At 37.6% G+C, this 18,112-nt stretch overlaps 1 protein-coding gene across 6 annotated transcripts in view; it reads right to left on the bottom strand.

The window, feature by feature from the left end:
* Window positions 1-18,112, bottom strand: part of CDK14 (cyclin dependent kinase 14) — a 328,926-nt gene that overhangs the window by 138,607 nt on the left and 172,207 nt on the right. For all 6 annotated transcript variants that reach the window (XM_032181404.1, XM_032181407.1, XM_032181405.1 and 3 more), the window contains one exon: window positions 2,480-2,600. In XM_032181404.1, the coding sequence (XP_032037295.1) occupies window positions 2,480-2,600 (121 nt within the window). The remainder of the gene's footprint in view (window positions 1-2,479; window positions 2,601-18,112) is intronic.

The raw sequence follows: 18,112 nt of genomic DNA, 5'->3' as shown, positions 1-18,112 counted from the left end.
ATAGTTTTCTTGCCTAATTTTGAAAGTCCTTACAAAAAAATGACCTTCATTCCTGAAGCGGCATTTAGAGTCCTTCCTTGATGTTCCCTGCTGCCCATAGGATCACAAAGGCAATGTCAGTCTGCATTTATAGTAAGTTTAAAATGCTTTTAATTATCTGCATGACAATTTGATCTCTATCTTAGTAATACCACATAGTTTGACTGGACCTTTTAGTAGCTCTTTTACAAAACTGGTTATTGGCAGGAATGATAACAGATCTATTTTTGAGCTGTTAAACTTTTGAGTGAACTACTTTTCTCCATGGAAGAAGCTTCAGTGAGAATCAAAAATGTTTAAAAATCTTTTGTTTAGTTAAAAAAAAAAAGAAAAAAAAAAAAAGCCTTAATTGCTAAGTGTAATTATTTTTGTGAAAAGTTAACAACAGCAAAAAAAAAAAATGTAATGTCTATTTTGCCTAAAAAAATATGTCAGGACTTATAGAGTAGTTTACTCTGTTAAAGCATTTAATTATTTTTTTAAAGTGGTTTCCACATTTTCTGTCATTGTATTTGTATTTCAGAAGTTCAGACATACACATACACATATACAAAAAGATTTGTGACTGAAAAACTGAGCACATGCTGACTGAGCTATAAGAAGATGAGCAGAAAGAACTATTTATGTCTACCTCCTATTACCCTAAGCAAGTCGAGCTTGTTGCTGAGAATATCAGAGGTGTATCTGGGATGACTGCAAAACGTCAGGAGCAGATGGGATGCAGAGATTGCATGCAGTCTGTGAAGACATCAGGTTGAACTGATCTTTGGGAAAACAGGACAGTTTTAGCACAGATGAGAAGCTGAGATGCAGGGAAATGTGATTTTAGATCTAGGAGGTAGAGAGTGACTTGAAGAAAACCAGACAGTAGATACAGGCTGCCTTTGCCTCTCTGCAGTTGCAGTATCACAAGGTTCACATTTGGAGATGTTTGCTCCCTTTCCTGCCTCTTGATAAACCAACCCTGCAGCTAGAAGCCCAGTTATATTAAATGTCCTCTTCAGCATTAGATATTCTATTATTTATTTGCTGTAACCCCTCCTCAACTGAAACAATCCTGCTACTTCTAACGCCTGCCTCTAGGAGTCAATACTTCTAGTGCTTTAGGGCAAAACTAGATGAGATTTCCAGGGAAGTAGAGCTTTTCATTCCACAATCTCTGACCTCACCTACAGGAACAAACACAAGCTCGTCATACTTAGTTTCTTTTCTCAACAAAGAAAATACTCCTGCGTGATCACTGGTTTCAGTACTACTAAATAGTTCAAGATTACCTCAACAAATATTATTTACCCACTGTTAAAGCCTTTCTGAAATACATATGATCTTTTTTATCTTATTTTGCCGTTACCTCTAGATTTTACAATAATCGTAATTCTAAATTTAGGCTACACAGATTAAACAAAGGTACTTCACCAAGCTACAAAACAAATCATTATACTTTTTTTTGAAACTCGTTCAGTACATATTTTTTCCTTACAATAAAGTAAAATAGAGTTCTGTAATATCTGAAGATTAAATATACATTCAAAACAAATTAACTTATTCCACAACAGGAGACTTTCTTGGTAAATACATAATATTCTTCAATTATTCCTGGTAAATAAATAATATTCTTCTTCCAGATTTCCGTTTCTTGAATCAGAGTGCATTGCTTCTAACAACAAAGTTGATGTTCTCACTAACAACAGAATGTGTACAGATTAAAGAGGTTTGTGACCTCAAAACCAACAGGATAAACAAAGAACCTTCACCTTGGTCTCTGACAGTCAAAAAACCACACACACCTCCTTCGTTCAATACAGGATTAAACGATGTTATTAAAAGCAAGGTATCATATTCTTTACGCAAACTGTTCTTTCAAACCCACAGGTCTAAACAAAACCTGTAGGTTTGAACAAAAGTTTTCCAGCAACGTGTCACATACTGATTTACTGATAACTAGTAGATCAGATTAAGAAGAGAGGCTGTATTTTTGCACCCAGAGTATCCTGGGTCTGTCCTTGCTACAGCTGGGAAGATCTGACAGACATGGCAAAATTGGGCAATTCAGTCACAACTGCAATGCTCTAGCCACCATGCTTTTTAGCTGGTTTTGCTAATATAGTATTAGACACCATGTACTGTATCATGCATTCAGGGCAAGCAGTTGTTTGCCAAGGAACAGCAATCAACAGCCACTCATCCAGTCTCTTGAAAAGCACTACTGGCTCTGCTACTGGTGTATCAACACTAGGTACCCAAGCTGTGTGTTGCAGGAGGGGATTCCTTTAAGGAAATAAGTGAGTCAACCGCACAGAGATTACTACACATGAGCTATACTATTTTAACTTGAAGCTTTAATTATACCACTGATCTTGCCACATATTTGTTTTACACATCTAAACAAAATCAGAGCTAAAACACCTAAATACAGTCTCAGTAAAGATGCTGTACTGACCACATATCGAGGCAGGTAGAATATTCTGTTGATCCCAAAAGGACATCTGGAGGCCTGTACCATAGGGTTACCACTTCATTAGAATATGTATGGCTGGGAACTGATTTAGCTCTTGCAAGACCTGTGGGGTAAATACAAAGAAATTAATAAAAACAAAATGAAGAAACTGTTTGCTGTATGTTTACGATCCTAAAAGGATACGTGGGCCCACATCATATAACTTGATGTCATATTGCAAGTATTTTTTTCTCCTAGTATTGAAATATGTTGCTTAATGAAAGAACATGGTAGTTTCTATCATCTAGCACCTGGCTAAAAAGAGCTGTGGTTATTATGAAAGAATAATAAAATATGATTTTCATACTGACAACCAAAGACCCAGGAGAGATGCAAAGATACATTGTGGTGTACCTAAATGAAAGACAAATAAATAAAGTTGTTCATTTCCATTAACTACTCATCCTTGGGCATCAATAGTCTTTCATTTTAGTGTTATTCAGAAAAAAAGAAATGGAAAGGAAACTCCCAGATGTATAGTGACATACTTGAGATTTATTTTTTAGGGGAGCCTAAGAAAACCTTCCACAGTTTACATTGCAAACCCTAGTCTGCTTATTCAAATTTATATCTGAAAGTAGTAGAAACACTCAGACATTTCCATTCAAATAAATATTAATATTGCTGTAATACATCAGAAAATGGTATGTGCAAAATTCTTCTCTCTCAACAAATGTATGTTGGCAGTGCAACAATCTCAGAAACAGAAATCATTTCTATGAAATCTGTGACCTACTAAAGATATACTATTTACAATAATTGTCTTTCAAGCTTGTCAGTCAGTTAAAATAATTCACATAACTGCATAACCATATATCTCATGTAAATTGGAAGGATTTTAGGAGAGATCCTCATGTGCTAAAAACAGCAGTAATGAGCAAACTTTTCTAACAGTTATCCTACAACAGCCTCACTCATCCAGGGACTGGAAAAAAGATTTTCAGGACTTTGGTGCCTGTTCCCATCATGTGCCTGCAAATACCTTTTCCAAATAATTTGTTCCTTCTCCATGCCTCGAGACTCCCTCACTGGGAACACTGGACGAGTAACAGAAATCAGGAGAATACACCACTGATTTTTGTCTTCCTAAACAAAGAACTATCAATTTCCCTTTCACACAAAAAATTAACTTACTAAAATAGAAGGTCGTGTCCTACACCACAGAGAAACCAAAAAGCAGTCACACGCTCCAGAAGAAATATGCAACATGAGAATTCACATAAAAATGAAGATGAGAGTCCTTTGCATCTTTATTCTCAATACACTGGAGAAGCTATTTAAGAGCAGTTAATCTCAGTGAATACATCTCCATAGTAATGATGGCAAATCTTGCCAGTAGATTGCATTATCAGCTGATTATAGCAATTAGACCAATGTAGGGGAATAATTTGACTTGTATGCCAAAATTTCTTTGAAAAAAAAAATCAAATATGAATAATCTTTTTTTCCTTCTTCTTTTTTATCCAGCTTTTTGACTTCCATCTGCTTTGTTCACTTGGTTAGCAGCTTGACCAACACTTGGTTCAAGCAGGCGATTCAAGGTTGGCAAATGCAGTACAACCCCAAAGAGGAGAGGTAACCTCACACTGTCTGCAGTACCTCTGATCAATGTTTTTGCTTCTACTAGAAAACCAGCAAATGCTCTAACTGATGAATAGTTCTTATTCCTAGCACAAAATTTACAAACAAGCTTCAGTTTCTAGGCACTCACATGCCACATGACCCATCTGAAGTAGTACTCCCTGAAGGCATGAATCTGGATTTGCTATTATTATGCTAAATAAGAATGATGAAAGGATTTGAAAAGCCTGGATGGTGAATGTCCCCTTCCAAAGTCCCTTCACTGTTGCCTAGGAAGACTGAATTTGGTTGCAGACTCTTACCTCTCTAATCTTCTTCCTAGCTTTGGTAGGAGAAAAGACCCAGGCAGGCAGGGAAAAGGCACTTTTAAGAAGCCAGCAACATCATGTGATATGAAGAAAACTGGCAAAAAGTTTTAGAGTTTGTGTGGTGATAAAGAAATGCAGGTCTCCATGACACAAAGTGCCTGACCCACAGACTCAAGAAATCTCCCAAATAGGGAGGAATAAATAGCTAACTTGCCATACCAGAGATCATACTGCAAATAATACAATGCCTGTGCTTACCACCTAGTTTCTGCCACCTTGCTGTCCAAGACAAAGCTTTGCAAGTGCTGTAGCCTACCCAAATATGTCTTTCCTCTTGTTCTGCGACCATTCAGCAAGAATCCTGTCCTCCCATCCAGTAGGGACTGCTGACCATCCTGTTTCCTCAGCTTACCACCTCTAGATCTCCTCTACCTCTAATCTGGTCCAAGCTAAGATCCATCAAATTTTCAAAGTATGGCCCTTTTTGGCTAATCCCAGATGGTTGGACAGCTAAATGTTTTTTCTTCATTTCCAAAAAACCATGAAAGCCTCACTCGAGGTTAGCTGCTCCATCTGGTTTCTCAGTTATAAGAGGATCATTACTGGAAAGGAGAAAGTTATTAGCAAAACTTAAATTTGTAAGAGCAAGTTGAAGCCATACGTTGACATAAAACAGCATCAGTGCACCAGGTTTAAGGTTTATGGGTACAGGCCATATGTTTTATGTAGTGGCCAACTGGTTTCCTGCTTGTGCACTTAACGCTACTTTGCAGACTAAATGGCCAAGTTTAGCAGAAGTGAACAACCCACCAAGGATAAAATTTGGCATAGGAAGATTTGGAACAGTCCCTCTGTTTTAGTCAATAGATCCTCTAGTGCAGAATTCAAATATCCTAAATTAGGCTAATGCCTTGGAGGAGTTGCTTTGTCTCTGGAAGGGTACAAAGTTTGCTTTTTCTGAAGAACGTTCTGCGTAAATAAGGCACTTCCAATTATGAGCACTTTCATTTGAAGATTCAGAATTAATGTAAATCTCTCTCAACACAACTGAGGCATGAAAATATCCTCATCTTTCAGATGTATTTACAGTTTAAAAGCAGCAACACTATCTCTTTCTATATATATGTATAAACACTAACAAGACACTGCATTTCTTATTTTGATGTTCCAGATGCAAACAGTTGACAGTTACCAGTTGTTGTTTTTCCAAATATCCTTCTGCAGGAAAAAGATGCTTTATATTTCATACCCTTTTGCACCTCCAAATATGCTTACTCATGCAAAATTTATTTAACCACATCCTTCAGCTGAAAGAAAACTGAAGGGTAGGATTAATTAGCACAGCATGTTCGATCACTTTCTTTAAGGGTTCCCTGTCTGTTTCCATGGTTACTCTACAGGAAGAGTGACGATCTCTTTTGAAAAAGACAGAGCTTATGGGCGATCATCAAAACTTCAAATCTTAATAGATGATGTGAACAAAAGTCAAAAGGTAAATGACGAGATCACCAGGTGAGTACACAGCATTTACATACTGCTGTTTGCACACTTTTTGCCTGTGATGGTACAGTGGTGGTGTGCTGACAGCTGTTGAACTCCTTTCTAGGTCCTACGTTTTCCAGAAGATAAAAGGTCAGCACGCGTCCTGCTGTTACAGCCTCGTTTGGAAAGGAGGAAGCCAAGCGTAAGGCACGGCTATTAAAAAAGTCAGGTTGCATCAGCCCTGCTGCATATAATTATGGCAAGAACAGACACTGGTTAACGTTCTCCAGGCAGTTACTTCTTTGGCCATTACCCAAACTGGAAGAAGAAACTGTTCTCACACATCACACGCTACAAGTCTTCCTCAGCATCATCTACCTGTGCTGTGCCACAAAGCACAACTTCCTTTTAACTCATTTGAAACCTCAGGAAGGGAAAGAGGAAGGGGAAGGGAAAAGCTAAAGGGAAGGGGAAAGGGCCACACAAAGACCATTTCAACTTTCTGACCCCTTCTGGGCTGACATAAGCTGAAGCGTGTCACCGAGGGCATTGTCCAAATGTCCCTTGAGCACTGACAGGCATGGGGCACCACCTGTCTCTGCAGGAAGTCCGCCCAGGTGTGTGACCACCCTCATGGCACTGACATTTCTCCTCACACCCAGCCTGGCCTTCCCCTGGCACAGCTCTGTGCCCTTCCCGTGCCCTGTCATCACTTACCAGCGAACAGAGACTGGCACCTCCCTCTGCACCTCCCCTCCTTGGGAGGCTGCCCAGAGCATATTTCTGTGTCTTTAACATATAAAAACTCCTTCTGCCTTGTACTCCGATTATAAAAATAAAAATAAAAATTTAAAAAAAAATGGCAAGGTGATATTTTCTTCTGTGGTAAACACAATTTTCTCTGCTTTGTCTGGATCTATCTTTTATCTCAGACCCAGAGGTTGTATCTCATCTTACCTAGCATCAGTTATTGACATAACACATTGCACTGATTTATCACTGTAATTTTTTTTTTTTAATTGTATTTGGCTTTTAAAAGAGGCAGTAGCTATATGCAGCCACAAGATCTATTCAATACACGCACCTTTGGCTATGAGCATAAATATTAATATTTGATATCTCTTTAGCTGCAGGATAGCTTTTTAGTCAAGTTCATATGACAACCAGGAAGCCTTTGTTCACAGAGAGCATCATTCTGCAAATGAGAAAAACAGTCACGGCTGCAAAAATGAGGGCTTGCCAAGAATGTGCATTGTTCCCTTTTCCATTATACCTTAAATGTATTTATTTGTTTACTATTTTTATTTAGAAATAACAAAAAGAGCTCTAGTGAGGCATATTGCAAACAAACAAAAAAAGTTTTGTTTTGTGGTTGTTTTTTTTTTTGCCGTTTTTCCTTGATTTAGATTCTTTCATACTTCCTTTCTTAGCTTCAAGTTTATTTATTTTAATAATTTACCTAGAGTTTGGGATAAATGGCTTATAAAAGTATACCCATTATTCAGTAACTATATTAAAATGTTATTAATGCTGTCTGATGTAGATCATGAATTGTCAAGTTCATTTAATCTATTTATCCAGCTACTTATTTTCCAACAGAGGCATATTTATTTAGTGAATACCTGAATGGCAACAGAACTGAAGTAAAATAGGTGGAAACATTGCCACTATTTTGACAAAGCAGTCAGCTCTCCACCCCAGAAGTCAGTTCTTGGCAAGGAAAAGTGTACTGCAGCCTGTAGGTCCCTCTGCTGTCCATGTGAATATATCTACCCCTAAGATACAGCATTATCAGAATATCTGATTTAAATTCCTTTCAAATATGATAAATTGCCTACAATATCCTATGTCTGAGTCCTAATGCAGACACCAGATTATGGTAGTGATGTTCATTTGCAAAAGCTACCCACTATTAGGGAGAGCCTAATCAGGTTCCCCTATTAATATTCCCCAAAGGCACTTGGACAGTGACTGTTCTTCCAAAGCTGAGCGCATGAGTCAACCTTCTAGAGACAGGCAGCAATAAGTAAGGCAAAAGGCATGTGTGCCTGACAGCCTGCTTTTTCCAGCAGTATCAGTAGGTCTAATAAAGGATGATTTCTCCCTGCAAATCTTATCTCATGTACGCCGTCAGACAATCACTTACAATAATGTAGATGATAATTATTCTGGCCTTTGAAAGAGACTCGACTATCAATTTGACAAATACAAGATACAAAAAGGGAAGATAGAGAAGTATTTTTTTTTCTGCTAACAGGAAGTAAGAATTTAGCCCCCATGAAAAGTGTTTTTATTTTTTCAAAAACTCCAGCATCATCTGTTTCAACTGCCTCCCAAGCCACCCAAAAGATCATAGGCAGTGGAAAAGTGGGATAAGGAAAAGTGCTCAGCTGTTGGCTGTATATTAAAGACCTCTTTGATTAATTTGCCTGAAAGCCATCCTATCTATAAAGCTGATTATTCCTCTGCTTTAAAACCCATATAAAAACTTTCTGACACATTGAAAAAGCCTACTGATGCTGAACATGTACCATGACTGTCAAATTCATTTATTCTTCATTAGCAGAAAGGAACACACAAATAATTCTGTTCCAATCAAAAACTAGGTGGCATGGAAGTGCAAAGGAAATGCATGTTCCATTTTCAACACAGTAAAATTATATGTATTCCCATGACCTTCTGGGTCAGTGTGAACATGTTCAAATTGCCTCTCCTAGTCTAGAAACAGAAAAATAATGGTGTGGGCAGGAAAAAAAAAAAAAAAAAAAAAAAAAGAATCCACACCGTAAACATGCACTCAGCCATGACAGCTAACAGAACTCAAGGACAGCAAGCAATTTCACATCAAAGATAACTTCTGTATTAATGAAAAGACCTGGATTCATTATGAATATGGGATACGTGCCCACGATTTTTAACAGTTGACTGATTCAAGTCTTGCTTTCCAGTTTCTGGATTTTTACTTAATGATCCTCATTTAGTTGTCTCACAGAAAAAATTCTATATGAAAAACGATGACCTCTCCTCCTAACAACATCCCAGCATGAACACACCACTTTGCTAATAAGGCTGTAAGTGAAAATATCAGAATTGCTCATTCCAGTTATTAAGTTTGAAGCAAATAGTTAACAATGCCCAAACAGATGGTTTTAAATTGGTAAGATCTGCAAAGGACGGGGAGGAAGTTCTAGAAAGGACAAAGAGGCAGAAAATAATTCTCCACTGTAAATGAGAGGTAACAGCAGAATATTTCAATACTCCCTAAGAAAAGAGAGAAAACTGGGAAGCAGCTACAAATAGAAAAGAATAATAGTGTATATATTTTTTTTTGTGGAATTTGAAGACATATGCACAATGATCTTGCTGAAGACAAGAAACTTAACAGACTACTTTCATACATTTTTGAGGAATAATGTTCTCGTTATCTTTCCCTAACAAACCAAAGGAACTGAGAAAAGAAAAAGTTAAGTGCTACAAACCATTGGGGAAACTGTTCTATCAAAACAAACAAAGAACTGTGGATGTACAATTTGATGAAGTGTAATAGCTCACCAAGCAATGGCCACAGAAGTCAACACCTCACCGCAGTGCTATTGAGTATTAAGTTAACAATTGACTGTGTTCCCCATCTGCAAAACTAAAAGCATGACTGCAAGAGCCAATTTGGGATTACTCCATCTGGAGTCCAAGTAAAAATGAACCAATCTTCATCAACTGGTATCTTGATAACTTATCACTTGATAAAATGCAGTAGGTACTTGACATATTGCATGAGACAGGCTAAATAGGACATACTGGCAAAGAAATAAATAAGCTTGCTCTGTGCTGTGCAAGACTTATATTAGCAGAAAATCATCATGTAGATAAACTGCCTTCCCCTTTGTTGAGGTGCTAAGGGGACTGAACACACACCAGATTCAATCCCTCTGTATACAAGACAGCAGTACCATTTAAATCCTTCTACTGCAACGCTTCATTAAATCTGACAGCTCAAGAACTGTTAAATAAGCACGTTTTGTTGCTAGTGTAGTGATTCACAGTCATCCAAACAGAAACACAGAAGCTAAGTTTCACTGAAAGTTTTATATTTGAACATCTAATCCCAGTTTACACTCAGATAATTTTGTTTCTTCAAGGACTATACAACACTGAGCCTGACAAGGTGATGCCACAGCCAACACGTACTGCTTTTCCCACTAACAAGGTCCAAAATTCAGTGCAATGATTCTGGGGAGTGCCAAAACTCTGGTCAAATGCAAAGTTGGTTGCATGACTATTAACATGTTGCTCAGTGGAGTGGTTTATGCCAGTGGCATAACACTACTTTGCTGATTCATCACTTATAACTTAGAGGTAAAATAGCCAGAGAAATTTAATGATGATAGTATTTAAAGTAATGGTCAGGTAAAAGCCTATTTAAGTGACTGTAAATTTACTTCCAAACAGGTAAGATTCCAGGAACTAGTCTAGGATAATTTAATAAGAGCAAGGCTACATCTAGAAACAAGTGTTTGAAGAGTATTAACATCTACAAGAAATACACTTCTGAAAATCACATCTAATAATTATTTCAATTTATAAATCCAACACCGATAGGGCCATTTGACATTACCATGCAAAACCATCATGACATGGGCATTGAAACGATCACTTCTTACAGTGCAATGTCTGACATTACATGAATGGCATAACTCCTCAGCTAACACCTTCACCAGCTTCTGGCCTCTATGCTGCACAGCCAGTGCAATTTTGATGTGCCCATGTTTCCCGGCAAGATGTCACCCCAGCACACACTTCCCTCCTGCAGCACACAGCTACACTTGTTCCATTTCACAGCCTCATCTTCTGAATCACAGCCGCCCTGACTGGCACCAATGGTTTTGTAGTAATCAAGAAGTTTAATCCAGGCTGCTTCCAGGACCCACGACAGACTAGTTATAGAAAACGAAAATACTCAGTTAATTCTTGGTATGGCTGCCATACATTATATTCTGCAGCTTACATATTTTCTTAGCATGTAAAACACTGTCTTGGCCATTCTGCTGAAAAACTCCAGTACATTTTGCATGTGTTACCACATCAGTACATACATTCACATGCTAGGTAATACCCACAGTATCTAAACACACATCTGTTTGCAGTGGCAGATGAAAAAAGTCCAAGAAAAATGATCTTAAAACATCAGTACAATACCATATGAGCACCAGTACAAAGCTCACAAAACAAAAAAATCTAAGCTATTACAAAGAACAAAATAACTACAACAGACCTGAAGATTTCACTAAATTATTTTTTTTAATTTCACTTTGCTTTAAAGTGTGAAAACATTAAGAAAACTCATGTAAATATGTTTGCTTCTGTAAAGCAGCATTATAGAGCAACATATTATGAAAGGGATCTCTGGAGTCTCAGATTCACCTGTTCAATCGAATCGCTCCTCAAAACTCATTTAATATCTATGTCATCTTTAATTAGCTGAATCACAAATCTACAAGGAGAGTTTTGTGAGAGGCATTCCAATATGCTTAGGTCTAAATGATTATTTGACTTTACATCAGTAGTCAGGCATCTGTGTTCCTGCAGAGCCACCTAATCAGTTCATAATACAATTTTGTCACAGAGAAGGAAGAAATGAAAACAGACAATTTCATTTTTAAAAAGTTACATTAGAAAAGCATTAAGGCTGTGCTTTATACAGTATGATTCTGGAAGCGTGTAGTTAAAAAGCAAATGTTCCTCATGTGGCATCTTTCTGTATATTGATACTGAAATGCTGAAATGCCACTGCCAAGAAAGCAAAATTGGAGCTATAGAACCATATCTAGTCTGTTATATACAGACGTAACACTACTAAGTCAGGGGAATTGCAAATCCCTGTATCATACCTCAGTAAAACAAATGAAAAACTGTTAGTACTGAGGCTAAACCATTCCTTTCTCTATTATTTCAGTTAACTTAAGGACTATTGATGTGCTTCTCTGTGCAGTGCTTGATTAAAACCTGATTCTGGATTGCAAGCAAAGTAACCCTAATAGTATTTTGATCATAGGCAAAATACTACTGCCATATTATTAGTAACTTTGGAACTTTTCTTGCTTTATATAAACCATTTCCTATTTCAGTTTTGCATGTATGAACATAAGTACACAGGTGAGCGCATCTCATTCTGACAACCCATTCAGCATCACATCCTGCAACCTCTATGGCAAGAAGGTAAATTAGGAGTTGTTTTTTTTGTGTTTTTTTTTTTTTTTTTTTTTTTTTTTCCATAAAGTGCATTTCAGTAAGACTGTGATTTTAAAAATATATATATTTTTTCCTAAGGTCAACACACAGTTCAAAACTGAATCAAATTTTCACCCTGCTTGAAGAGTACAGAACTTACCATCAGCAGTGACAGTACTGATATAATGAGTCTTTTCCTTATAGTGCCTCATGCTTGGTATCTGCTTTTATAATCAATTCAGCCCACTACAGTTAATAGCTAACTTAAAGACCACTGCAATGAAATATCCTTAAATGCAAATATAGCCACAAGAGTGAATACTGGGAGAAAAAAAAAAAAAAAAAAAAAAAAAGTGAAAAGTGACCTAAAAATTGCTGAAATAAGAAGGATAAGAAGAAGGATAAGATGTGCATAGCTGGGGGTAGGGATAAAAGAGATGAAACCTGAATATCTTCTTCTCCCTTATTTCTAATGGTCACTGGAAAAAAAAAATAATAATAATTACTACATCTGATATGTTATATAAGGCATAAAAGCCAAGGGTGAGAAAAGCTGAAAGTGACGTTGGAGGAGAGCTTGGCCACCTTTTAACAAGGTGAAGATCTAACCAGATTTTTTCCCTAATATGTAACGTGAAAATCATCAAACAGCACTTCCTTCCTTGTACAAAGCAGTTGTCAATGTTGCTACCTCACCCACATCAAATGCTTGTGATTCCTGAGCTCCCACTTTTATCATCAGTAACTTAGTTCCTGATGGCTTCTGGGTGCCGTGGAGGTCAGTGGCTGCAGCAAAATTCTCCTCTTAACACATGAATAGGAATCATGCAACTATAAAAAATATTAATATATCGAGCACTGTATCCTTCAGAAAGACTGAAAATAAACCCTACACAAATTATTAAAAATTACCTAGATAAAAAGTGGATCTGTTGCAGTAAGGTTTTACACTATTTAGGACAAAATAAACCACGATATAGATTACAGAGCAATCATTTCTTTAAAATGCTATCTCAATGATGCAATTATTTCATATTGAGTTAAACAGCACATTTCTCTTAATGAACTGCCATTCTCCTTTCACATTTATCTTTTTCTTTGCATATCAATACTTTTTTTCTGACTGGTGATAGTTTCTTTCTTCTTTAACCCATACCGCTTCCCAGTTATCCTTTAATTTCCACATAGCTGATTATTTCCTGTGTAAAATAAATATGCATAACTATTAACACATCAATGAAATTTAAATGATTACAATTTGGCATAATTTTCTCCCATTATAATATAGCATGTTCTCCTAAATAAGGAAACATTAAACAAAAGCATAATCAGACCAAGAAGGCCAACAGGGAAAGTACTAGGGAATCAACCTGGATGCCTATATTTTACCATGCTTTACCATGACACTAGTAGGCTTTTGAATATAGCTACACTGACAAAAGCAGTTTGCCATTTCTCAGGCAGGAGGAAAACTACTAATGAAATATCACCATGGACTGAGACACTGGAAGCACCATTCTGACAAGTTAGCGTGGCTGCAGCTGCTCAACACTTGTGAAAATCTCACGTTATGTATGAAATTTCAAAAACCAGACTGGCAACGCAACACACTGAGGTGTTTCTCAGTTAATTCCTAAACAGGGAAAGGAGGGGGAAGCACATCTTAGCACATCTTAGTCCAAAAGTCACACTTCTGATTACTTTTCTCATTCCCTTTAAAGTGCCACCATCACAGTAACTACATCAATTCCTCCACTGATATTTTTTCCCTGTATCTATAGTATCAGAAGTGAACAAAGAAACTTTGGAAACATAAAACAGGGGCCTATAGCTACACTATTTACTAGACTACAGACTGAGGCTATAGAAGAAGCAAGATGTGTAGGAAGAGAAAACTGACATGAGATCATGGACACATGACTGGATAAGGTTTTAAGGTTTTTTTTTGCAAGGAAAGCAAAAAGCTTGTCACTGCTGCCCAGATTTTAAATACATCTACAGATTCCTTTGGCTTGATGGGCCTCTCTTGTGGTAATAATGCAAGATCACAATCAGCACTGAGCTAGCCGCATTACAGATGACATCCAAATCCCACATTCTTCCTAAGCACAGAACACTGAAACAGATTTTCATCACAGTTGTTTTAATGGTGTCATAACCAACTTCCTTTATTGCCCTTAATGGATAATTAAGATGCTTTCCTCCTATTTAAAGGCTCAATATATCTCTAACTTGTAACAATTTGAAACTGGATTGAACCCTAGGTAATCTGAGAAGCTTTTAACATGGGACTCATTTAATGACTCAAACCAATCTCCAGTTCCTTATTGGTTTAAAAATAAATTATTATTTTTTCCTTGTCAGCCAATAATCCTACACAGTGCTTCTTAGTGGGAAGAGCTCAAGTTACAGTATCTACTTATTAATATAGCTGAAAAGATGGGTATTTTTCAAGAATTTTAATTTCAACAATTAAAAAACAATCGTTAGAGACTGACGTGGACATAAAGTCCAGTTTGTCTCCAAAAAACCTATGTCAAATCTATTCATTTTCCATAAGCCAGCAAACCCGTTTTCCAGCCATAAGATACTCTTCCTGCATCAACTCTCACACTGGCAATTTTTAAATTAGTTTTGCCTAATTCCTCAATAAACCCATCAGATCAATGAAACAAATTAGACTGAGGTCCATGACAGGAACAGCAAGCTAAATAGATATGAGAAGCAAAAGGCATTTGCACAGCACTGGACCACAAATTCTCCTCCAGTTTAATCTCTAAAACAATGCACAAAAGAATTCATCAGCCCAAGCACCAGAAATTAAATCTACCTCTTTGCACTGTTGTCACTTGAGATTTCCTGCCACCTATGCATTTCATCTCACTCCCCACATTTTCTGGGCAAGATACAAGAAGGTTGGGAAAGCATCACATGAAGCCATTACTTCTAGGAGGCGAGGGGAAGGAGGCAGCTTTGGCTATTCCCTGACAGCAGTCTGTTGTACTGTTAGAAACCAAGAATATCTGGAGTGGAGGGACAGCTTGTCATCTGGGGGAAACAAATAACTGATACAGCAGCTTGTAAAGGGTCTCTGGGTCCACAGCACCTGCAGCTTTAATCCTTCCTCCAAGACAACATATTTGAAGGTCCCCTTGCTACCAATGAACTTAGCTCCTGAGCTCTGGGGTCCCTTTCTCTGGTGCCAGAAAGCAATGAGCCCATAAAGGCATTTTTCACTGAGTTGGTAGCATGCATTCAAGGTTACACCAGGCCAAATATACACAGGTTGCTCTGCTGCTCCAGGCCTCGAGCCCAGGTGTCGAAGTGAATAGAACTCTCAGTTTCTGCTCTCAACAAAAATCACCGTGTTACAGTTACAGAAATTACGGTATTTTCTAAAGACCTGCAAGCTAACTCAAGCTTGAGCATCTTAAGATTTCACTTTCCAGGTTCCTACTTCCTTTTTTTTTTTTTCAACTCACAACATTGTGAACCATCTTCATTACTTGCTATTAATACAAACATTATCAATACCCCTCAAAGAAACCTATCCTTGCAACCTTCCCTGGGGCTATGAGAACGAATTCTTCAGGCTGGAAGGCTATTATCAAAGGGGACCAGGCTGCACCTGGGGAAACAGCAACCTCTAGCAGGAATATGGGAAATAAATGCCTTTTTCATTCTGTTCATTTCAGATTAGGTATTTGAGGAGTCTGTAGACCTACATTTTGGGTATGCTGGTTCCCTTCATCACCAGCAGCAGCCTTTAATAAAAACATTCAAACATCTTCCATGATTTCTCCAGCCCTGGCACAGCCTGTTCCTGAAGCAGCAGGGGTTTGTGGTGGGTCAGCTACCTCCAAAGTGACCCAGGCAGCTCCTACAGCTCATCCTCAAACCATACAACTGCAGCTACCCAGCCTGCTGTTTCCTAAAGCCAGGAAGGTTAGAGGTTGCCAGCCCACAGCTAGAAACATTCCCTGAGGAGTTTTGCAAACAATTACACCAAGCATCACCGAAAATGGAAACTTCCAGCACCATGACAACTCCATATACTGATATCTTCAAGAACTGATACTCTGTGGGCCATTCACACAGAAAAACATAGTGTGAGCAATCTTTTATGCTATCCAACATTTCATATGAATGCATATAAAGAAATTCCTTATGGGACTCTTACTGTGAAAAAAGAACTATTTTTTCAAGTTATCAACATAGCTTTAATCATTTTAACAGTAAACTAACTATACAGCAATCGTTTTGTCCCTCATGACATATCTCCAACATGCTCCCTGCAGTAAAATCTGTATGGAAATTCATGGAAACATCCTCTTTAATACTCAGCTGCAGTTTTAAACTGCAACTCCATGGAGTACAATTCTCTTTACTACAATCCTCAAGCCTCTTTGCTCCTGTTATCTATTATTAATCATCCTATATATCCAAAAGGATGCAAGGCTCAATCATACCTATTTGATACTGTCTTTTCTTACATCACAAAGTTTTATATCAAGAAAATTCTGAAAGTGTAAGGCAGTATTTCCACCATGATGCTAGACCTCCTGCAGCTCCTTACTCATCTAAGAAGATCCCAAAAGATAACAAAAAGCTGAATTGAAAGGCTTTAGGGTCCGTGTTATTTGGAAGACTAAAGCAAAGAAATTTACATGAAAATTCTTCTGCCATTTTTCTTTCCAAAGCCCACTCCCACAGACAAGAAAGAGCAACTGTCTGACTGCAGGAACAAGTCCCAGAACATTAAAATACCTATTTCCTAATGTTCTTTCACACTCACCTTGCAACACTAGAACTCTTTGGGGCATTACCACAGCCTGAGGCTTTTTTAACAGACTGAAACTTAGAAGAATCAGTGGAGGGAAGGGGGTGAAGGGGCAATTTCTATGCAAGCCTTACAAAATGTAATAAAAAATTAATAATGTTAATAATTTAATCAACAAGTTTTCCTATCCTTTCAAATTACAGTCAAGCTAACAATACCTTCTAGACTTTCTCTTTCACACTTTGAAATTATATTTTGCACATCTGCCTCTTGGGTACCTGCACAGTCACAACCATACACTGTGTCTTGGAGCCATGGCATAGCAAGAAAGTCAGAGTACATGCTAAAAAGAATCACGCCCCAATTAAAAGATGTGATTACATAGGAGATCTTTGCACTTGAGAAAACTGCACAGTCCAAAATGCAGATCAAACAGATCTTCAAACTTCTCAACCACACAACTGGTACAGTTCACCTATACTGCAGGCCCAGCAGAAAAGACAAATGGGAAAAGTGTCTGCAGGGAAGTTTCACAAACAAGAAATCCCCTGACATAAAATTCCCAGCAGCATGTTGATCAACTAACAGATAAAGCAGAACAAGATTCTTAATTTGGTCAGTTTCTCTCACAGTGTCAGAGGTGCTGTGACTGCTTCACATGCAAACCAAGCTGAAATGTTTTGTTCTATATACCTATGATGCCCTGAGGAATTTTTCAATACATCAGCAAGTGACATGCAATGTGCCTGCCCTCAAAAGTTCCATAACTGTTTTATCTGAAAATGTCTAATAACAAGTATAACATGTATTTTTTCAAGCCAGAGAGCACAACATTTTTCAAACTAAAGAATATGTAAGAGAAAACATAATATGATCAGTTTAAAGGTCCACATTGTTCCTAGAAGAGTCAGAATATTGGGCTTCTAATTGAAGTTTGGGGACAGAGAATAAGAAACAAAACACAGAAAGACAAATCCTTCCTGGAAAGGATCCACTTCCCACCTCCTTGTTGATTGCTATCAGCCATTCAGAAACTTTGAGCTGTAGTTTAAAAGTAATAATCTGGATGTAAGCATAACCGATTAGCCAATCTTGATTTATATTGGCATACACAATAACTAAATTCTAACAACAAGTATTGTATGTAAGAGGACCTGCTCCACCATTTTCCCATCCCTGGAACTTTCCTTCCCATCCCAG

The sequence above is a fragment of the Aythya fuligula genome, chromosome 2 (assembly GCF_009819795.1).
Source record: "Aythya fuligula isolate bAytFul2 chromosome 2, bAytFul2.pri, whole genome shotgun sequence".
NCBI lineage: Eukaryota > Metazoa > Chordata > Aves > Anseriformes > Anatidae > Aythya > Aythya fuligula.
The sequence above is the reverse complement of the archived record's forward strand: the minus strand, read 5'-3'. Positions and strand labels throughout refer to the sequence as shown.